The sequence below is a fragment of the Parus major genome, chromosome 7 (assembly GCF_001522545.3).
Source record: "Parus major isolate Abel chromosome 7, Parus_major1.1, whole genome shotgun sequence".
Lineage (NCBI taxonomy): Eukaryota > Metazoa > Chordata > Aves > Passeriformes > Paridae > Parus > Parus major.
The window spans coordinates 1,764,447-1,788,092 of record NC_031776.1 but is presented as its reverse complement, the minus strand read 5'-3'; the positions used below and the strand labels follow the sequence as shown (position 1 = coordinate 1,788,092).

The 23,646-nt window shown below is 44.2% G+C and overlaps 1 protein-coding gene and 1 long non-coding RNA gene across 5 annotated transcripts in view; one reads left to right on the top strand and one right to left on the bottom strand.

The window, feature by feature from the left end:
* Window positions 1-23,646, top strand: part of IQCA1 (IQ motif containing with AAA domain 1) — a 97,687-nt gene that overhangs the window by 14,095 nt on the left and 59,946 nt on the right. For 3 of the 4 annotated variants that reach the window (XM_015634928.3, XM_015634930.3, XM_015634927.3), the window contains 3 exons: window positions 1,774-1,959; window positions 2,684-2,755; window positions 14,378-14,550. In XM_015634928.3, the coding sequence (XP_015490414.1) occupies window positions 1,774-1,959; window positions 2,684-2,755; window positions 14,378-14,550 (431 nt within the window). Of the gene's footprint in view, window positions 1-9; window positions 788-1,773; window positions 1,960-2,683; window positions 2,756-14,377; window positions 14,551-23,646 lie in introns of those variants that run through there. The other variant, XM_015634931.3, reaches the window with a different exon arrangement.
* LOC107207575 lies at window positions 1,790-11,571 on the bottom strand. Its single transcript, XR_001522843.2, has 3 exons — window positions 9,438-11,571; window positions 2,201-2,324; window positions 1,790-1,878 (listed from the first exon to the last, which is right to left on the bottom strand). It is a non-coding gene; the product is annotated as an uncharacterized LOC107207575 (long non-coding RNA).

Here is a 23,646-nt window from a genome sequence, read left to right as displayed (position 1 = left end):
ACACTGAAGTGAGAAGGGCTTTTACAGCAGTGGGGAAGTAAAAGTGTGTTTACAGATAAGGCATGAGCAGAAAGAAACCTTAGATTTCCCTGTCAAACAATATCCAGTCACATCTCAAGTCTGGGTAAGACTGAAATGATTCTGCTCTGCCTTCTGTGTGTGAGAGTGTCAGAAAAAGCAGCACTTTGGCCAAGTCAGTGTTTTATTTGTCTAACTAACCCTCATCATCTAATTAGTCCTACTGAAACCAAGCTGTCCTGGCCCAGGACTCTGCACTGGAGCGGGCAGAACTCGGAGTTCAGGTCAGCACAACTGCTGGCATTCACTTGTTTATAACCTCTGAACAATGAGTGCAGTTTCCCCTCTGCAGCTCCAGAGCTGCAGCTGCTGGGAGGAGCAGAAAACTGAGTTTTGGCAGAGCAAAAGTCATTACAGAGGAGTACAGGAGTGCTGCAGTGAAGGCTGCTCTGGATTTGATATACTTTTGACCTTTTGGGAGTGGCATGTTGACCCCTGCAAGTAAACAACTGTGCCTACATGCCTGGCTGACTTGGATTCATGGATGTTGTAGCCATAAGAGACAGTGCTGATGGCCCACTTAGTCACACCGCTGCCCTGAGCTCTCCAGCAGCGACTGTGCCTGTTGATCCCACAAAATAACAGAGGGGAAGTCCACAGGGATGGAAACAGCCCCAGGCAGACTGCAGAGACAGAGCACAGGCTTCCCTGCTTGAGCTTTTGCTGGGCAGCTGCAGCACTCCCCTGCTCCTCCACAGGACAGCTCTGGGTGAGTTCTCTGCTCTTCTACTCTCCTGACATTGCTCTGGGGAGATCCTGTTTCAGCACAGTTTATCCTGGAGCCTTTTTGCTTCCCAGAGTTCTGCTCCTGCTGCTTTCCAGAGGGGCATCCATTAGGGATGAGGTTGTCCAGTGAGCAGCCAGCTCAGCCAGAGCACCAGGATCTGGCAGGGTCCAGGTTGCTACAGGGAGCAATAAAATAACCTCACCCAGTGCCCTGTGCTGCACTTCCAGCTCACTCACCACTGGGGCTGCTGCAGGGTTGTCAGCACTTCTGCACCTCATCCTCTCAGGAAATGCTGGCTGCTGTGTAACCAACTGGAATTCTCCAGTGTCCCTGGCAGTGCTGTTAGGAGCAGTCCAACATAAATCAAAACCAGTGGAGTTCATCTCAGCAATCTGCTCTGCACAGCGTTTGTGTGATTCTGTTCAGGAAATCTATCCTATGTAATCCCGTCCTAGAAAGCCCTGCTGAAAGTAAGTGCCACACACTGTGTACATAATAATTAAATATGAGCTGCCTCCAGCTGGGAGATGACCATCAAAGGACACTAATTCAGCTTTTCCATGGGGAGCATGAGGGCTGTCAGGAGTGAGAAGGGGGAGTCCCTTCTGTTCTGATCCATTTTTCCCCTCTGGCTCAGAACAGCCCCTCCTTCCATGTCCATCGAAGGAACTGTGATCCCAGCAGCACCTCCAGAAACCTTCCCTTCAGAAAAGGAAAGGAAAACATTCCACAGCCTAAGAAATTCTCCTTTTAGAGGGACAAAGCCCCATGGTTGTGTCTTTTTGCTCAAGTGGATCAAGTTCAGCAGGGCTGCTTGAGCCACTGTGGCTCCTCAGCAAAGCAGGTTTTCTTCATCACACATCAACAGGAATCTCTGCTCTTTTGTTTCCTAAGATGTCATCTTCTAACCGAGGCATGCAATTAACAGAACATAACTTTCCTTTGTTCATTCCTTTTTTATTTTGAAGGAAGTTGTCACAGCCATGACACTTGAAGAGGGCATTAGAGTGATCCAGGTGGCAGAAAGGGCTCGCCAGGGCCGTGCTCGAGCAGCCTTCATGAGGAGAATTTACCTTGAAGAGAAAAGACAAAGTAAAAAAGAGGAGCAAGAGATGGGCAAAAATCCAGATGATGCTGCCACTTGCATTCAAAAGGTGAGTTTCTTGTGTAGCAACAGTTCTGGCAAAGCCAAATGACAATGTTTTGGTCGGGAGAGCAGCTGTAGACAGAAACACAGCTCACAGGATGGGGAGCTTTCTGAAATTATCCTTTTTAGGGTGTCCAGCAAGGTGAAATACGTCATTGAAACCACTTTAAAAAATGAGACAGGACCTTAGATGTAAGATCAATGGAACCAGTCCTGCACTGGCAATGCAGGATGACTTTATAACTTACAAGTTGTTTTTCCATTCTGATTTTTATGACCTCAGTGGCTCTTTCTGGCCTCCCCTTGGAATTCAGTGCATCTCTGAATTCATGCCTTTTTCTGTGATCTCCAGGGGAAGAGTTCATTCCATATCTAGAAAAAAGGACAGAGGGAGGTTCAGCACTAAATTCCACAAAGAGTTCTTGCACATGAATAATTCAGACAACTCATCCTGATGAGAGCAGGAGCTCAGCCTAAATCTTATGTCTAACCTTCATGAAGCAGTGACAGTTCTTAGAAGCCACCTAGAGCAGCATGAGGGGATAACAAACCTCCAAATTTGTTTTAAAAAAATATATATATATATAGCAGATGGCAACCTGTTAAAAAGCAATAGTTTAAATTGTATATTGTGCCTTTCCTTCCTCTATTTGTTTTTCCCTGTGTCTGCCCCAGAAAAGGAAGCTGTACCAAGGCCCATTTATCTCATTAGGGTTTTGTTTACAATCCAGGTCTGGCGTGGCTACAGCCAGCGCAAGAAAACAGAGAAGCTGAGGGAGGAGGAAATGGTATTTCTGGGCATGGTAAGTGGGGCTGTGCCTCCAGAACATAAAATGCCACACTCTGCTTGCTCTCCAGGCTTTTATAATTCAGCCCAAGAGGAGAAATTAATTTCTACGATTCCTCCTATTTTAAAAAGAGTCTCCAAGGAATACAGAACTCAACTGAAATGATAAATGGCACAGGAGTAGCACAATTTGTCTTCTGCTGAATGGGTTTGTGCTGTCCATACATTCTCCAATGTGTGTGGCAGATGTGGAAACTGGCTGTGGAGAATTTGCCTTGGGTTCCAGGGAATTTGACCTAGGCATGATCAGCAAGGAAATTTTATTAATCAGCTTTTAAGTCGTGATTTCAAGACTGGTGGGCTGCCTTATGTCTGGAGTAGAATTCATGGAGGTTGGAAAAGGCTCCTAAAATCATCAAGTCCAAGCATTGACCCAGCAGTGTCACACCCACCCCTGACCCATGTCCCCAGGTGCCACATCCAGACATTTTTTGAACACTTCCAGGGATGGTGACTTTACCACTTAACTGGGCAGCCTGTTCCAATGCTTGACAGCCTTTACAGTGGGGTAAAATAGTTAATTTTTCCTAATATTCAATTAAATTAGAGAAGGAAAATCCTCTTCCTCCCACCCCTTTGCAAGCCACTGCCTGTGCATGTCAAGAGGAGGGAAGAGAAACCTAAGAACTGGCATGTTAATCCATCAATATTCTCTTAAATCCATATCAAAACAATCAAAATCTTCCTTGCACCACACTGCAGGGGCACAGGGAAATGAGCAGCTGCCCACAGTCAGTTAAATTGCACAGGGGTGAAAGAAAAAAATTCAAGCACCCTTTCCACAATAATTCTGTTCCTCCCTCCCCCTTCCTTGCAACAAACACCCAAAAAATGGGATCAATTCTTTACTGTTGACATTTTTTTTTGCCCCCCCTCCAAGTTTTTGGAGGCACCAAGAGGTGTCAAGCCTCACCCAAGTCCAGCTGCAGTAGCACAGCCCTTTTACCAAGCTCTAGTAAAGTTCTAGTAAAGCAGCAGCACATCACAGAAACATTCAGCACTGCTCTGCATTTGTTAAGTTTATTTATGCTTCCATGTTCTACAGTTCTTAAGTGATTAATTTATAAACTAATAATTTAATTTTGATTTAAAACATGCTTTTGGCTTTTCCCAGGCAGTTTGGGGGATTTTCTTGCCCAGCAATGGAATTGCCCTTAGCTGCTTTATAAGGTTCTAGAAAGTGATTGTGCCTAGAGAAGACATCTCACATCAGTTAAAATAACATTAATACCTTACCTTTAGGGAAGGAAAATGTACATTTACCTAAGCTTTGCCATGTTAAATACAGGTTACACCTTAGGGATTACTGCCTTTGGTGTCTAACAGCTAAACAGAAGCTTGGGTACCAATTCTGCCTCTGTTTAAGACAGAATTCGCAGAGACTTTAATTAGTGCAGACCTGAGTACTTGGGATGTACTGAAAATGAATTGGAAATGGCACCTTTTGCAGAACAAGGGATTGTTTCCTGTCAAATCCCATGACATTTCTGTTGAGTCCTTAGGAAGGAAATCTAAATCTGGCATCAGTTATCTGAGGGTTCAGAGCCAAGCCCTCATTTCATGGTGGCCAGTGTGGGAGGAACTGGTAACTGGGATGTGAACAGCCTGGTTTATGGGGAGCATAATGTAATCTATATTATCAGAGGGATGAAGGGAATTAAAACCAAACACATCGAGTGCATTCAGTTCTTGACCTCCATTTAAAAGCAAGAGAATTGATGTTTGCTCCTCTGCACTCTGACTCATAGCTCTTTATCAAATTTATAATCAAAGGATGTGGGGGGAAAAATTGATAACTCTAAATAAAATTTTAAAAAATGGGTTCATCTTTCCAGGGTTTTTATATTCCCTTTTCCTTTCCATGCTGCATTCCCTTCCCTGGTCTGCAAAGGAAGCAGACATTGGTTCCCACTGATAGATAGGCAGGGAGCTCCAAAGGTCAAGTCCCTTTGATGTATGATCACGTCAGCCCTCTAAAAAATGACCACAGATCTTCATGTGTAAATATGTTGAATTTGCTTTTCTAATGCTGCACGACTTAGATAAATTAGAAGACCCAACCATCCATTACTCCAAGTCCATCCCAAAGGAGATTCGACTTTTGTTGCAATAAATACAATTTTTCTTATAATTAGGGCTTTTAAAAAAAAATGTCTGTGTTACTTCCAGACAAAGACTGCTTTGCACAAAGAGCTGATCCGTTTGAAGTTCTGTGTAAAAGATTTCTGGGAAAATTCAATTGTGTTGGCCTAAAAAATAGGAAAATAAGTGTCAAGCCCAAGAATTGTCCAGCCTTTGGCTTAATTCAGTTTTATTTTCTTTACTCTCTACTTGCTTCACTAAAAATTTATGTATCTTTTCTGGAATTCGGTTCTATTTCATCTTTAGCTTGATGACAGAGAGCGAGCCTATGGTAGAGAGATTTTTCTTGGCTCAAAAGTAAAACCTCATTATTATTATTATTTATTAAAGCCTAATTGCAGAAACAGCATGATTCCCTCAGCATACATTCTCCAAAGCCCCGATAAATCACACTTTGCAGTCCCAGTTTAATTTGTGAAGAGAAGCAAGCCTCCTAAGAGCACATACATCTTGATAACTGTATCCTGAGCTGCTTCCTGATCTTCCTCACATCCCTGCCACAGGAATGTTTAGTGCCAGCTCCAGTACAACCACCAGAACCACTGCTCCAGGCACGGGGTTGTGTTTAAACCACACTGACATGGCAAGAAAACACACTGAGCTGTCTGAACACACACACATGATGTCTGAGCAAACCTGCACTTGCTTGCCCTGTTTTACCATCCCAGCTCAATTTAACACACCAGGTTTTTTAACTGCTCTGTTCTTCTGGCATTTATAGATTCCCTGTCACTAAAACCCTGTTCAGAGGTTATGACTGTTGAATTTTGCTGCAGAGCTCAGTGCAGTTGGGTGTGTGACCTGGCTTTTGGCAGCTGCTGTGTCTCAGGGTACTGCAGAACAGCCCGAGCCTGCTCCTGAATCCACGCTCGGCACTCCTGCAAGAAGTTATACTTCTAATCTCAGAGCACAGGCAGCTGGAAAGAGGAAAGGCTGGGTTTAACCTAAAACTTTAGGATAAACAGTTTGCCATCAGACTGATTGATGAGAGGGTAGGAGGATGTTGGGGACTGGGGGAACAGAACATGAAGCCAGCGTGTGCCCAGGTGGCCAAGGACACCTGGCCTGTCACAGGACTGATGTGGTCAGCAGGAGCAGGGAGGTGATGGGCATTGGTGAGGCTGCTCCAAGTGCTGTGTCCAGTTCTTCTCCTCAAAGTATTCTGGAAGCCAGACCAAACAATTCCAGTCACTGCTTTGGTAAGTCCTGTGTTGTGCCTGGAGAAGTTAAAGTTTGCCACGTGCCTTATTTTGCCAGGATGTTCCAACGTTGGCAAGTAAAAGTTGTTACTGAACCTCCCAAGAATTTTGTTGTTTCTGCACCACCCAGAGTAAATCAAACTACCCTCCCTAAACCTGCTAAGCAGGAATTAGAGAAGTCCAGGAAAAAAACAATACAGAATGACAAGTCCCTTTTTCCACCTGCAGTGCTCTGATACATTATCCCCCAAGCCTCTTCTCCCTGAGATGGGCTTACCCAGCACAGCCCCTCCTTCCATTTTCATCAGAACTGCAATCCCAGCAGCTCATCCAGAAACCCATCCCTTCAGAAAAGTAAACATTCCATAGCTGAAGAAATTCTCCTAGTTCTTTATGTCCTTTTTCTCAAATGGATTCAGTTCAGCAGGATGCATGAGCCATGTGCAGCCATTGTGGCTCCCTGCTGGAGCATCAGCTTTTCCTCATCACACATCACCACACCAGATTCTGCTTCTCCTAAAGGTCCTCAGAAAAACACATCTCCCAGAATATCAGACTTCCAAGATATTTCAGGACAAGCCAAACCCTGGGTTAGGGTCTCACAGCTGTGAGTTTACACTTGCACAGCTCTATCCTGAAATTCCAGCCCTTCCCAAGGAGTTAGTGGTGCAATTCCTGCTGTTCTGTGATTCTCTTACGTGGTGTTTCCAACATCCTTCCTTCCTCCCCACCCAGGGCCAGCCTGGATGGGGCTTGGAGCAACCTGGAATAGTGGAAGGTGTCCCTGCCCTGGCAGGGGATGAAACAAGATGAGCTTTAAGATCAACCCAAAGCATTCCATGATTCCATGATCCTTTTCACATGAAAGGATCTGCATGGTGTTAAATAAAAAGCTGTTCTCTCCTTCCTACCTCTTTTAAACATACCCTAATTTAGGCATGTTGTCTTGGTTAACGCTTTATTTATATCTGAGAAAACAGTCTGCCAAACATTCCTCCTTCTCTGAATTCCTGATAAATATAATTCATTTAATCCAGTCAGAAAAAAAAAATATAAAAAAATATCAGCATTTCCAAGAATAGCTTTCTGTGTAAACATTATAGACTATGGCTAAATAAATATTATACAGGATTTAACAAACTACAGACTCAATCAAATGAAATTTAAAATATTTCATCAGCTCTTGCAAGTGGGCAGCTACAGCAGTGGTGCAGATCAGGCCTGGTTTTGCCAAGCTTAAGATTAAAATGACTTTTGCTTGCCTGGGTGTCAGCACAAAGTCCTCTGTTATTTCACATCTCAGTAATCTGTCCTGTTTTCAATAGAAATTTTAAGCCTGCTTGTTTTTGAAACAGAAAGTCTCTGGGAAGAAAGAAGCATGCTAAATAATTTGGTTTTCATTGGCTGCAGTCATACTAACAATGAAATCACTGCCTTTCAGAGCCCAAAACACGCTTGCCATGTTTAGTCCAAGTTTAACAGCGTGCCCAGGTGTCATGTCAGAAATAAACATAACCAAATACATAACATAACCAAAACTATACAAACTCATCTGGCCCTGAATGTAAAACCTTCTGTCCACTTCAGATTTTCTTTATCTTCCTAAAAGGTGTTACATGTAAATATATTTCTAAAGATATATTATATAAATCTGTAAACCAACCATTTTCAGTAGTTTTTCAACAGGGCCTCCTACTACAAATGCTTTGTTTGAATGCATATGACAATTACTTTAATTGGCAAAGCCATTGGAGTGAGTCAGAGAGTAGGGAAGCTTTAATGAATGCAATATATTTTGCTTACTTGTTCCTTTTTTTTTTTTTTTTTTGTGCCTAATTTAGGAATTCAGCCATATAATTGATGTGGCTATCACCATTTGTGTACAGTGGAACCTCTATTAATACAATTATCATTTGGGGGGTTGGAACTGGATGGGCTTTAAGGTGCTTCCAACCCAAACCATTCCATGATTTTATGATTCACAAGATAAGAAACCTCTTTAAAATCTATTCTTCCAGACAAATTATATTGAGGAAATAAAGCAAGGACATAGCTCAACCCTATAGCAAACTTTTAAATGCAGTTTGGATCATAGTGGAATTGTATCATAGAATGATTTGGGTTGGAAGAGAGCTTAAAGATAATCTCAATCCACCCCTTGCCATGGGCAGGGACACCTTCCACCTGAAGAATAATAGTTGTAAGGAAAGAACAAGACCCCATCTGGTCTGATAATAAATTATTTTAGTCTACATGCCTATGTAATCCAAATGTACAAAAAAAATCATTTCACTTTCACTGCTGGTTAAAATAAGTGACTGTTACATCTACTTCCTTAAAAAATATTTGGAAATAAAGCTTCTCCCCCAGAGAAGCAAACTGTAAATGTACTGGGGAAAAAAAATGCTGCACAACCGGTCCATCTTTTGAAATCTTACAATTATGGGCAATCCTGGCTGTGGCAGAACATTTCCTGAAGCCCCATAAAACCACAGAGCATGTGCTTCAGCTCTGCTCTTCCAGGCCTATGACAAGAAGCTGTCCTAAATTAAGTATCCAGCAGTAAAAGCTGCAGTAAATCTACCTCTCAGGCATAATAGGGACGTTAGCTTTCCGACGTGGAGTGAAATGAAATGTATTTATTTCACTGCCACCAAGTCTCTTTCCCTCCTAATGGAACAATTGAGGAGCAGTTAGTTCCACAGCAGGGCCTCCTCCTCCTCCTCCTCTGTGAGGAAGAGCAGCCCTGAGTGTGCTCAGCCAGCCTGCACACAACCTCCAAGTGCTTTATAATGAACAATAAGGGCTCTGCTGGGGAGCTGACTCGGCACTAGGGCTGGGATTTCCAGCCAGGAAAGGGATCCCAGCCATCAAAATCCCGACTTGGGAAGGGAAAACGGACGGAGTTTTGTGGAATCCTGGAGTGCTTTGGTTGAAATGGGCTTTAAAGATCATCCAGCTCCACCCCCTGCCATGGCAGGGACACCTTCCACTATCCCAGGCTGCTCCAAGTCCTGTCCAACCTGACCTTGGGCACTGCCAGGGGTCCAGGGGCAGCCACAGCTTCTCTGGGCACTCTCCCAGGGAACAATTCCTTCCTGACATCCAATCTAAACCTAGTTTGAAGCCATTCCCCCTTGTCCTGTCACTCCAGGCCCTCTCCAGCTTCCTTCAGATACTGGAAGGGGCTCTGAGCTTTCCAGACAACCTTCTCTTCTCCAGGCTGAACATCCCCAACTCCCTCACCCTGCCTCCAAATGGGAGCTTCTCCAGTCCCCTTATCACCCACTGGCTTACCTGGGAGGTGTAGGAAATGTCTTCTCCCTTCTACTGGTGCATTGTCCCCTTCCCTAAAACCTAAATTCTTTTGGGGAATGAGTAGAGAACAGAACAGAAGATTCTTATCAGCACACTGGTGACTGATGAGTTGGAATAAAATTCTCTTTTAGACAAATGTCCATTTTGCCTTATTAATTTAAACAAGGATTTTAAAGACAAAGCCCATCAAACATTAGATAAGCCTTTTAAGTTAATGGACCATGTAGTCCTATTTTTCCCACAAACTCAGGAATCTTCATATTATGTCCTATTTTTACAGCAACATCAATTATTAATATGTATACTTTTGCTGACAGAGGACCACACTAAAAATGTGAGTTTCGTTATCCAGTTCTGGGTCATTAACTGTGAAAAGCTTGTAAATATAATGGTTTATTCACATGGGAAGCCTTCATTAAGATGCATTATTCTACAACTGATGTGGCAGCATTGCATTATCAAGTTCACTGTCTCCATCTAATATTTGTAATTTGTTTCTAAATGAGTTGCGGTTTGTAGGGCAAGTTAACAAATTTGAATTTCACATGGCCAGAGAAATTTCTTAAAGATGGGAAAATGCTTCTTCCCCTAAGGAAAAGCTATTTATTAGCATCTTCCTGGAGAATGCCTCCCTTTGATTCAGAAGCAGGAACATTAGAGGCGCTGAGAGAAGGGATGTTAGAAATAAATTGGCTTTTGTCTTCCCTCCATGCACATTAGAGGGCTATGGAAGCACACTCAGGATAACCTCAGAGCTCCACAAAAGCCATGTGGAAACATGGAAAGCTCTTCCATGGTTCTGTAAGGCATAGGCTGGCCAGCAGGGAACCATTCCTGCTGGAGCTGTTGGAATTCATCCTCTCTCTTGGCACCCTCCAGTCATTTCACTTCCTATTCCCTCTTGCATCTTCAGATGGCCAAAGCTTTTTCAGACCCATTTTCTTCTGAGTTCTGCTCCTTGCCAAGAGAACAGAACCTCCAACAGGGCTGTTGGAGAGATTCTGCTCCTTTTGTCTCCTTCTGAAGGCCCAAGAGCACCTGAAGATAAACACAAGGTTGTGCAGTTCCTCATTCCTGAGACAGGGTTAGGAATGTGTTAAACTCTGAAGCTGGTGAGGTTTAGGGTGACACATACTTCTGTGATTAGGTCAAGAACACTGTGGACAAAATAAAACAAGTTTAACAGAGCAGCTTTCTTCAGCTGCAAAGCTGGAAGGAATCACCTATGCTATTCATAGCTTATTTTCTTTTTTTCAAATGTTTTAATAGTCTAAATCATTTTATATCATTTAGTCAACAGAAGAAAAGCATTTTCTATGAAAATTCTTGACAAATGGTAGAAAACAGTTCCATCCTCTGGACATCTTGTTACATCTCTTCAGCAGCTCCTGCTGCTCCAGTATCTATATTTAGGTTATGTTGCTAAATTCCCTTCCACACTTAGGTTTGTCTACTTCATCTTCTTATTCCCTCCCTACTTTATCAATTAATTCACTTCCTTGAGCATCCACACACTTGGATCTGTTCTTATAGTCCAAGGAAGCTGTTTTTAAGATAATCCATATTTCACTTGTTATCCCACGTACACATCACTTCTTTTGATGTCTCCTCATCCTTGTTTTTCTCAAGTCCATTCATTAATGTTTACATGACTGCATTGACTTCAAAGTGACAGAACAGAAAGTCAATCCAGCTGTACCTGGAAAACACTTGTGCTGTTTTATTTAACAATCAAATGCCCGTGGTGTGACGTCCTGGCTGCCAGTCAGCGCTTTTCTCCTCCTTCTCCTCTCCCAGAACAGGAGCCAGCCTTACATTCCTGCCACGTGCTGGCCTCCTGCTCTTCCCCCATGAACAGGGCTGTGTCTGTTCCACATTAGCCAGATGCTCCTTCAGGCCTCATTTATCACAGCCAGCTGTGCTCTGCATCTCCTGCACCCCTCGCCCACTGCAGCTGGAGCACGTTGCTGCCAAACAAGAAACCAGGAGGAGAATACAGCCTTAGCAACTTGCCCTGTTCTCTTTGATGCCTTTCTTTAGTAAATATTGAAGGTGAATGGCTGGAGTCTTGTTCTAGAGGTAATTCTCATTCCTTCTGTTTTCTTGTTGTAAAACAGACTCTGGAAAAGAAAATAAAAAAAATTACAAAGAGTAAATACAACAGAGCTTCTCATAAGCAGGTTTATGTCTGTACTTGAGCCTTGGTGCTGAGTACAGCTCATAAACTCCTGTTAGGAGATGTATTGATAACTGAATGGTGCTCAGACAGGGAGCTGCACAAATCTTTACTCTGGGTCTTGCCAAGCAGCACATATCCCATGGCCTCGTGGTTATCTGAGCCAGCTGCTTCAGGGCTACCTGGATTGTGTCCACAGCATGACTCTGGGCTCAAGTAGAGATATGGGCTGTAGGAAATCGATTTTTGAGATAAGAATCTCCTGATCTTACACTGGCACCTCCCTGCCAGTTCACACAGCTCTCACCTCACCTGGGACTGGTGAAAGTTCCATTCACAGTGGGAGGAGCTGCTCATCCAAGGCTCCCTCAAGATGCGGTGGAGAACAGCTCAGAGGAGCTGCAAAGGCTCTGGGATGGCAGGCAAGGCTCTGCTGCCTGTGCTGGTGCTCCCACGTTGGTCTGGTCCCACTGTCCACCACTCCCCTTGCTGTGGCACTGGCCCTCAGCTGCTCCTTGGCTGGCTGATCCACCTTTTTACAGTGGGAAATGAGTAACTTGAGGAGTTGGGAGGAGAGGAAAAGACAAAATGGATTATTTTCCACTTTTTAGGGAGCTGAACTGGCTCACTGCAGGGTCAGGTGAGTGCCAGAGCCTGAGCAGGAGAAGGGAGGGATGATGCACCCAGCAGTTCAATAAATCCCAGCACCAATAAGCTGCTCCCATTTCACCTTGAAATGTTCAGGCTGTGCTGGAGAGGAGCCTTTATCTCTCTCTCCATCAGCCACAGGTGAGCCTCCCTAAAGCTGCAGGTATCCTCATGCCCATCTGATGGGAATTTCTCAGGAATCCCCTGGGGATTGCTGTAGGGACACAAATAGAGGAGCTGGTTTTGGATCTCAGTCTGGAAAACAGGCCTTGTTTTCTCTCTGGGCTCCTCTGGTTTTCCAGAGCAGCCCCTGATAGAGCAGCATCACATCTGGCTGTCCTGGGCTTCATTTAACATCAGCAAGGCAGACAATGGTGAAACACAAATAAACACTGTTAATAGTAGCTGTGTTGTACTTATAAATAGGTGCTGGTGAGGGGGAAGATTGGAAACACTTGACTTCCCTGAAAACTGGGAATTGAGCAAAGGTAACATCTCAGGGTAAAAGGCAGCGCTTGGGGTCACACATTCAGGAAGGGAACATGTGCAGCCACCTTTCAAAACCACACTGCTGCTCTTATTTCCTCCTGAATATTTTCTCCCTGGTGGCCTTGACCGATTCCTGCAGCACAGTGTGAGTCACACATCCCAGATGCAGGGGAGGCAGTAAATTGCTTTCCTGAATGGGGCCTCTGTGCTTGCTTTGGACACTGTGGGATCCCTCTGGGTGCTCGCTGAAACCCAATTTGCTTGGCACTTATTAGTGATTTTTGGAACCTGGTAGAAGCATGGAAAACCAGGCAATAACAGATCTTAAATATGAGCTGGCCAAAGCTTTGACAGAGCTTTTTGTCTTCACGGGAGGCCTCTGGAATTGGGACTTGGAGCACACCAGAAAATACATCACCAGAGCAAGAAGAATGCATTACTGAAATAGCCTAAGATGTGCCAGTTAAGGACAACTTTTATATGCTCTGAGCATAGGGCCAGAGCAAAATTATACTCGTTTTTTTTTTCATGCAAACCAAGCTTTTGTTCACATATGCTGCCACCTATCTCAGTCAATAACTTTGAAAAGTAATAAAATTATAGAACAAAAACAGATTGTTGTATTTTCTCCTCTTTTCCTGTAATTTGCCATACACCATCAGACAATATAACTAATAATTCTCAAGTGCATAAAAAAAAATAAATTGTTCTAGAATTTTAAAAAAAACAAACTTAAACCACAAATCTAGTTCACAAGTTAATTTTAAAATAGATTTTTTTTCTACATTTACAAGGTAGCAATATCTCATAAAACACTGGGACCATCATAACTTTATCAATGATTGCAAAATGAAAAACACAAAGTTGCAGCCCACCCACACAGATAGGTTTTTTCATGCTTCTGTATTTGAATACCAGAAAGACTTTCATTTTTTCTCCTTCACACTACATATGTAAAATCAATCACAGAGTAAAAATTATTCTAAGACTTGAAACTGGCTGAGAAGCCCTTCTTTCCAAGGTTATCAAATCATGGGAAACTTTGGGAGCTGTGATTTTTGTTATATTGTTTGGGGGGGTGTGGGGGGGTGTTTATTCCTTTTTGTTGTTGTTGCTCCTCAAGGGAAGTTGATTTCCTAAAGGAATCTGACCAGCTGCTACAAAATACCAGGAAACCACTGACCAAGCAGTGCATATAAAAATTTCAGTGCACAAATTAAAAACAATACTGGCTAATTAAAAAGCATCAATGGGAAGTCCAGACATTTGAAAATTCAATTAAAAAATTCTCTGGCACCCTTCTGACATGGATAAAGCTGGCATTTGCAGAACAGCAGCTTTCTCACCTGTCTCATTGAGATGCTGGGATCCCACGCTGCAAAGGTTGTTTTTGTGCATTGCAATGTTGTTAATTAATGCTGAAATAGCAACAATAGGCCATTGTGTGCATCCAGGCACTCTTTATGAGCACAGGGGTTTGTGTTTTTTTTCCTGGCTTCCTGCAAATAAATTAAGGCTTAAGCTCAGATTCACTGTCAACCTGGCATTCCAGTAAATATTAAGTTTCTTTTCATTCATACTTTTTGTTTTCTCCTCTTGTTTTCAGAGCCTGCCTCCTGAATTGGAGGCAATAAGCAGTTTGCAGAAAGCAAATGTCCTGCAAGGTGAAGTCCAGGAAGGAGAGGACTTAGACTTCAGGCCAGAGCTGAGGAAAACAGAGGGGCCCCACATCAAGGAAACCCTCCAGGACCAGATCACCCAGTGCTTCCTCGAGTGCCGGTGAGCAGAAACACTTACCCCTTAATCAGTGCATTTGCCTCAAAGAGCCTCATTTTGAGTTCCTATAAAATCCATCTTTAAGGCAGTGGTGCCAGTCCCAGAGGAGGAGTTAGTTCTGCAAAGCCCAAATCCTGAGCTGGAGGATTCCTGACCGGGGGGACCAGGGCAGGCATTGCTCCTGGCAGGGGTCAGAGGTGCTACTGCAGTCCCTGGCTGGGGGTCAGCCCCACACACATTCCAGTGGGACACCTTCACTTTGCACATTACCTTGGGCTCAGTCTTTGGAATTATAAGCAGCACACTCTCAACTTGAGGAGCAGTGACTTTTCTCCCTGTCTGAATAGATAAGGTTTAAGAGAGAGAACTCACTCTTCCATGAGATGGAAGTACCATTATTTGCCATAGCAAATCACATCACGTCACTGGGGCTGCCATCCTGCTGCTGGTATTATCCAGCAGCCCACATGAATCTGAAGCACTTTTGTTCTTGAGGCCTGACCTTCAAGGCACTCCTCCAAATGTAACTTTACTGGAGCAGCACTGCTGATCTCAGTGAAACTTCACGTCTCACTAGAGTTAAGCACATACTTACACACTTTTAAACCCAGTGCTGACACCTCTGCTTCTCTCAGGAAGTTTACTTCAGCCAAAGAAGTTTTGAGACTGGCAGTTCTGACACTGAAAACCCTTGTCCTAAGGAACATAGGCAGCTTTTATAATTTTATGGGATTTACCCCATCTAGAGGATTAGTGTGTAAAAGTAAATTGGGAAGCAGCAACCAAAACTTCCAGGAGTTGGCAGCAAGGTCTCGTTTGCTCTGCAAACTGTTGTTGTGTTTTGAGCTGCTCAGTGATGTTACAGGGCTTGTATTTGTCTTGTGGACCAGTGTCATGGCCATTAATCATTCAGTGTTTGCTCAGGGTACTGGACTTGCCTTCAGCATGCAGTTTCCAGCTGGAAACACAAATGCATTCTGATGAAATCCTGCCCTGTTTGTTCCTTGACTCCTTCAATCAGGTTTGGGCAGCTGTAAAACAGTGAAGTGTTTGTTAAAAAAGAAAGAATGATCAAAAATAGCACTCACTGGTCTACCACAACCTATTGCTCTTCTCTCTTGTACTTTTGCCTCTTACAGACTGTCAAGACTCCAGCATATTTTACTGTCCTTTAGAAAGAGCTGCTGCTTTTACAAACCTCAGTTATTGCAAAGCACTTTCCCATTCCCTAAATCAACCCTCTCCCAGGGCCTGCTCTGCTCACTCCTTGAGCTGCCATTTCCTGCCATTCCCCACAGCTCCCAGCATGTTCTGAGGTACAGAAAGATCTTATTCCCTTTGCTTAATATTCCTCACCTAATAGTCATTCTCCACCATAGGTCAATTGTGTCCAATTAACTTGGCTGTGGAGCTGGGGGAGAACTCCCTGAAATACTGCAGGAACCAATGGCAATGTTTCTGTAGCAGATTAGCAGGGAACAGGCAATCTCCCAGAGAAGCAGGCTGAGCCATAAACCTCTTTAAAGACATTATGAGACACTATTAAAAGTTAAATCTGGTCCACAGAGACGTTTAACAGCAGAGCCAACCAGCAGCCTAACCCATCCAAAGGATCATTTGAGGAAGCTGAAGCCACGGTTCAGTGGAGGGAGGTGGAGAGGGATGGCTGAGAGGGCAGTTCATCAAAACTCCTGCTGCCTAATGCAGGGGAGCCCTCAGTCCCATGTACCTGTCTAAGGTGGAATGTAAAGTGCTGAGCTTTCTTTTTGTAGCCCTTACAAGTGGAATGGGACTTCCTTGCTAAGTTTATATCTCAGCTTTAGGTGAGACTCGAGACACCATCAGCATAACCTGATTAAACAAGCTATAAGGCATCCTCAGCTACCTTGTTCTGGTCTGCCTAGTCAGGTTCAGTAGTCTTGAATCTCATCTAGATTTAAAAATTAACAAAGATTAAAGCAAATGTTGGAATATAAGCACCACATTAACTGATCTTGGATGGCTTTATGGATAATCCTGAGCAAGGGATTATTTTAGATTAGACTAAGATACACCCACAGGGTGCTTGGAGATAAGCCCTGAGTCAGGCTTGCTCTGCTGCATTTGAGACAGGGAGAGAAAACAGCTCCCTTCTCTGGGAGTACGTGTACAATAACCCACCCATCTGAAACAATACTGTATTTTAACCACTTCAACCATTTGCTATCACAATGATTAGGCTTAAAACTGCCATTCTGCAGTGTGTCACACTGCCTCAGGCAGTTCTGTGGTGTCCCTGAGAGCAGGGTCATTGCTGGTGGCAGAGGGACAGCAACACACTTGTTGCAGTCAGTGTTTGACCAGAGAAGCCCAGAAAGGTTTGGGCTGGAAGGGACCTTAAAGCTCATCCCATTCCAACCCCTGCCACGGGCAGGGACAGTTTCCATGAAGCCTTGTTGCTCCAAGCCCCATCATACTCCCTGTTACTCTCTTCTTTTATCTGAACTGTCTGTCATGATCCCTAAAAAATCAGTAGTGCACAGTTCAGCCAAGAGCAGACAGCTCTCATTGATAAAAGCTCTTTTGGTGATTTAGCAGATGGAATTCTGCCCCCAGTGAAGGCAGTGGGAGAGCTGCCATCAGCTCCAGCACAGGCTGGACATGGCCCAGTGCTGGAGGTCATCTGAATCTGGCTGAGTGACGAGGTGATTTACGGAGCTGAGAGGAATCAGAGCGAGCTGCCCACAGTCCTGCTCTTCACAGCAGGACTCGAAGTGACCACAATCACTTTCCCCACAGACACATCCAGAATAGGTTTAAAAACAACAAAAAAATTCAGTGTATTTCTCCACAAGGGGAGTGTGTGTGTCCTGCAGAGCCAGGCTTTCCTGCCAGAGAACTGGGAGCTGTGTCCTGCTCAACAGAGGGCTAGGCCTGAAGTGTCAAGGTTTGCATTAATTATTACCTGCCAGGATATATTTTGGCTCTCCCCTAAGCCAGTCTGCGAGATCAACAGCTAAATGTAGCTTATAAATTATTCTTCAGCTAGGTTTTTTGACAGAGTTTACCATTTTCCATAGTCTATTAAATAAACAGATAAAGGGGAACAAAGATTCTTTTGAATAAATTTTGCTGTGTGGAGTAGAAAATAAACCCAAACTTCCATATTTTATCCTTCCCTCTAAAAAGACTGTGATAAAAAATACAATTAGCAGGTATTGTCTTTCAGCACAGTTACTCTTAGATTACAAAAGCAATGAGCACATATTAAATTTCTCAGCTTTTAAGAACTGCTGTAAATATTTATCGCTTTCATTGCACAAGGGAACAGCTTCAGTCATTTCAAGACCCAAACCAGTTTCTTAGGAACAGAGGTTATATAAAAGCCAAGGAAAGCAAAACCCAAAGGAACAGGCTAAATGAAATTGTTCCAGATGCTTATATCAGTCCTGCTGCAGAGAAGATAAAATAATTTTGATGTGATTGCATTTTTCAGCCTTACCATCCATACTTCAGTTTACCTGGGCTGACTTCTGTGGAGCTGCTCTTTTTTGGCTTGCAAATTATTCCCATAAAGCCTTCCAGATTTCCATGTGGCCTTGTCCAGCCATAGTAGAAAATAAAGATAATTGGTTTGGAAAGCTTTGTGAAGAAACATCATGCAGTTTACCTACAGACCTGCCCTTCTTTTATTATTTTTTTTTTTTCCCCAAGAGCAGGAATACAAATGATCCAAAATTAGCAACTGCTGTGATTATATAGATCTGAGTCTGGATGATAATCATTTGAGTCCCACACATTCCATCTGTTCAATTAATAACAGAGTTTCATATTAAGATACAGCAGAGCTGGGGTTTTACCTCCAATTTCCTTCACTGTTCCAAACCAAACCCATTTTTCTGTCATTTCACATTTAGGTTTTTGCACTGAATATGCAAAGCCAGTTGTTCTCTTCTCAACTCTTTACCCACTGTGAATTAACCAGTTCCCAAATAACAAGTCTTGCTAGAGTCATCCCTAAAATGAATTTCAAAAAGGGATGGGCAGAAAAGGGAAGAAGGATCCCTTTATTATCCAGAGAAATACAGCAGTATCTTTGTCTAAGCCAAGTCTTTTCTGACAGAAATCAATACAAAGGATGAGAAATCAAGATGAGGTTTTTATTACCAGAGATGGCCTCCAGAATCACAGGGGAGAGCCTCATGCATGGGCTCTGCTGTGATGTGCCTCATGCCCTCGAGCTGTAACAAATTACTCCATGAATTTCTTGCAGGATTTATCTGCCACTGCTCTGGGGAGCTCTGGGGAGCATTTCATCAGTGGCATCACTGACCTAATAACAGGGGATCTAAGTAATAGCAACTTTTATGGGGGCTATGTGTTATTCCCACAGATTTGGGGATTGGCTTTCGGGAGGGAGGAGGCGGCGAGGGGTAAATGTGCTTTCATAATAGGTTTACACTTTACTGATTAGCTTTGAATGATCTTCTTGCTCTGCCTGCTGACTTGAGTACTGGCAGAAAAGGAATTGGCCAAGCTTCATGGTGAGTGAATGAGACTCCTCCCGAAGCAGGGGGGGTTCCTGTGCTTTATTTATTCATTTTGAACATTCCTGACAGCCAGCCCAGGCTTTGATGCAGAGGAAAAGAGAAAGAAATAGGAAGTGATGGTGTTATGTTTCCCTTCTTTCCCCAGCCTGTTTTGTGGAGCTGAGTTTACTGCCAATACTCCTGTTCCTGGGGCTCCCTGGGCAGCAGGAGATGGGGAAGGGGGAGGCAGGAGGGAGATGAATGGAGAGAGAGGTTTTTGCATTGAGTCCCCACAGCACAGGGGAAGCGTTCATTCATGTCAGGCACTGCCCGTATCACGTTTCACACACCCTCCACTCTGCTTTTTCTGGAGTCTGTGGTGGAGCTGCCAGGCAATCCCTCAGCAGTGAAGCCTGGCCAACAGGACAGAGAGGGATGGCACCTCAGCAGTGCCAGCAGCAGCACCAGCAGCAGCACCCCCTCCGCTCTGGTTCCGAGGAATCGTGTCTGAATCCATCCGGGCTCGCGTTGCTTTCCAGCCCCATCTGGCTCACCTCAACCTGCCAGCAGTGCTCCCCAAGCAGCCCAGAGCATGGATTGCAGCCTCCACACAATGTGGCAGCCACTCATGGAGCAGCTGATGGGAAAATTGCTTCAAAGCCAGGTTTGGAGCCGTGAGCCACTCCAGCAGACAGTTGTCCAAGAGCAAGCAGCAGCCTGAAGATGCTTGAAACACAACCAGAGACATCACCAGCCTCCTGATCACATACAGTGATCATACATACAGTGTCCTGTTAGCCTGGAAAAACCATTCCCTTCTTCTCTGCCACTCCTGTAGGGCCATTCCTGCTGTAGGAGCCTATCCAAAAAATGCTTCTTTGGTATTTGGCACTTGATATTCAGCACAGAGAGGAGTTTCTGCCCACAAGAGCCATCTGCAAATGGGTGAAGAACATTCTCTTTTTACTTAATGGAACTTGTCATTACTTGTTTTCCCTGTCATCATTAAGGGATTGTCACACACTCACAAACCACTTGCATGTGACATTCCACTCGGGAGCAGAAGTTACCAGCTAGGATCAGCTGTGAGCTCATGGTAAAAATCAGGATATGGGGATAAATAAGTGGTTGTCTGCTAATTCCAGCAGATGAGGATGAGCTGAACTAAATTAGAAAGAGATCTGTACCTGCACCATATTTTTTCCTGTCCTCACCTGGAGTTGAATGTATCTTCACTTACCCTCATGTACTTTGTGTAGTTTACACAAACCCAATTCTTCTGGGAATAGCACAGAACAAGTTGATTCTCCTTCTGAATCCCTCTGCAGGGTTATGTCTCTTATCCAAATCTTCTAGCTCTCCTCAGGAGAGTGAAGACAAGCTCTGAGTTATGGAAATGAAGCTCTGAAAGAGGATGGCACAGCCTTGGATGTTCTCTGCCCAAACACTTGGTCCTCCTGCAAATGTGAAGAAGCATTATTAGCAGAGGCAATGTCTGGGGAGCTTTTCTATCAGTAGTTTCACCTCTGTTTTCTGACAGAGCCAGCAATCCCAGGTTTTGCCGAGGCAGTAATCTCTGTATCCCAACAATCAGTGCTGGTGCAGAGTGTTCCCTGAGTGCCTCTCTGCCCTGCCAAAAGGCATTTCTGCAGGGACAGCTTCCATTTAACATCCCTGTCCCTGAACACAGCTCAGCCTGCTCCCAGATGCTGGGAGTTTCAAAATCCAGCAGGAACAACCCAGCAAAGCCTGTCCAGGACCCAGGATAAAAATGCTGGCAGGCAGAGCGTGCAGAGCTCCTCGCTGCAAGCAGCCATGGCAGTGACTCCAAGTACATCTGTGGGAACTGAAATCCTGCCTTTGGGCTCCCGGCTGAGACAACCTCCAAGACTGATTAATTAACATAATTAGGAGCTGTAAACATTAATGGGTAATGTTCAAGCCTTTCCTAGCACGTTCTTAAAAGCTTCCACTGAGTACTTATCTGTTGACTAATTTTGGCAGGCATCTTTAGGGCTGGAGGGAGCAAGGGAATGGAATGCAAATGCACCACTGGCTCACGGGAGGAGTGAACCAAAGCAAATAACCCACCGGGTTCCTTTAATAGAGGGAAAATAAGTTATCAGAAACAAGAGAATTGTTTGTTTATGGCAGGGGAGAGTGGAGCCAACAGCTCTGCAACCTGTCTTCCCATCAGTTGAAATCAGCTACATAACCTGAAAGCCATTTAAAACAAAACAACAAAAAGCCCCACTCAGGCCTTTGTTGCTTATAGGAACACCAGGCTGTCATCTTTTTAGAAGTGTCAACCCCCCCTAATTCCAAAGGAGGCACAGCTGTTATGAAGTCCACCTGCAGTTAATCTCCTTTACTGGGTGTCCATGCATTTACAGGAGGCAGGGGACACTTCTGGAAGCTTCTGTGCAGCGGCAGGAGCTGCCTCCTTCAGCGCGAGCTGGGAATTTACGAGCGCGCTGACATTAATGGAGGCGGCTCCATGGCTTGGGGGGACCAGCCTGAAACCCCTGGGTTCATCTGTTTCCCACACACAGATAAATCTTGGTGGCAGGGATCTGAAACAGCAAGGCCACTTGAACCCTGGTGTCACACCTCCAGAGAGGCATTGATAAGATCACCAATTCTGCTTTCTAAATCCCCACAAACTCCAAAACAACGTTGTCTTCCCAGTGTGACACTTTGATTTGTGATTGCCACCTCTGTGCAGTGATGGAAAACGCATGCAAATCCTGGATTTTGCTCATCCAACTATCCAAATTTCTAAGGAATTTAGAGAAGATTCTTAAAATGGAGCAAAATTGAGCTCCCCAAGGGGTTTTCAACATGCTCCTGAACTCTTAATTTAATCACCAAGTGCACCATAAGCACATCCTCACCAGCTTTCCAAACACTGTGATTCCTTTGCAGATAGACACTCAGGTATCTCAGATCACAAAGTCCTTGGGGATCTTCCATGACTGATCCCTCCTTTCCCTGAGATGTTTTGCATACACTGAAAAGAGGGTCAGGTCCTGATGTTATTTAATTGTCATTCTAAGCTGACTCCCATTGACTTCCAAGGGGATTCATAAAATAAGACATTGTTGGTTTAGAGCCTTTTTCAAGGCTCTAAACCTTTTTACAGCCAGGCAAAATCACAGAGTCTTGTTCTTCAAGCAGTTCACCAATGCAAAATCAGGGAAAAAAACATTTCAGTGCCGTGGCTTTCTGCCTGTGATGGGTTTTTTTTTCCTCAGCATCTTTTGCAGGAATGCTCAGAACTTCAAGCATTTGTGAGCTGATATTCACCTGTCCATCAGGCAGGATTTACACTGCACTCCTCTTGCCACACTTGCACATAAATTATGCAGAAGCAACATCAAAAGCTCATTCAGAGCACAGGCAAGGCTCTCTCTCCTCCTCCACTTTTCTCCTCCACCTGTCTGCTCCCAAATCACTTTGCCCAAAAAGTTTTTATCTTTTCTCTACCCCATTCCTGCCCCAGTTTCTGTCTCTGTAGTTTTCAGCTGTAGACCAAAGATTGTCCTCAGCCTGTGTGAATTTTCACAGGGATAGCAGAGACATTTCTGTTCCGAAAGGCACGAGGACCAAAGAGAAAGATGAAACTCCTTGTTCCAAATCCTGTGAGCAAAAAGATGGGTCCAATTAGACATTTTCATTTATTTAGTGTAATTATTATGCCTTTGACTGTATTGATCCATTCTTACAGACCTGCCCATCCTCACCACTGCTCCGTAGGATAACTCCAGGCTTCCCAATTTTTTGATTTGTAGCACTCCAGAAGCAAAACTGACCATTGCAACAAATTGAGGCTAGATTCCCTTTTCTGCCTTCTTCAAATGGCTTCAAGCAACCCACAGATACCCACAATCCACTGACCTTGAGGCTAAGCCTCCTGCTTAGAATTAAAGCTCCTAAAAATATTCCTTCCTTTATACATCAAAAAGTCTGGAATCAGCTAAAGTAAATAGCATTAGTCTGAGCTGGCCCATTTGCACACAAGAAAAATAAAATCTGGTAACTAATTAGTTCATTTTCCAAAAGCACTTCATAAACACCTCCATAATACTTAGGAATTAAAAGTCTGAAAATGTAAAGTGTTCCCGACCTGAGGCAGCAGCCCCCTCCCTTTGATTCCCAAGGACACCTCCCAAACATTAGGTTGGTTTGTTGTCATAGATACACAGGCACAAACATCGGTGGCACCTAGGGACTGACACTTGCCAGCAGCTTGTTAAAATACAGCTCTGCATGCCTGAAAGGCAGGATTGGGCTTTCTTTTTTTTTTGTGGAAAATCCTGCAGGCTGTGCCCGTTCAGTGGGTGTTCAGTTGCTGTCCTCCTCTATTCCTTTCTCAAGCAGAGTCCTGACACAGCAGGCTGGGTTTCTGAAGGCAGGAAAGAGCAGTGGGGTGTTTAAAACTGATAACTGGGGCCAGATGTTCACCTTGGAGCTGGCTTCTCTTTCAGGAATCCAGCTGGATACCCACTAGGCTTGGCCCAGGGGAGCCTGCTCTGCCATCTGATCTGATCTGATCTGGTCTGGGGTTAAACAGCAGAGCATGGTCCTAACC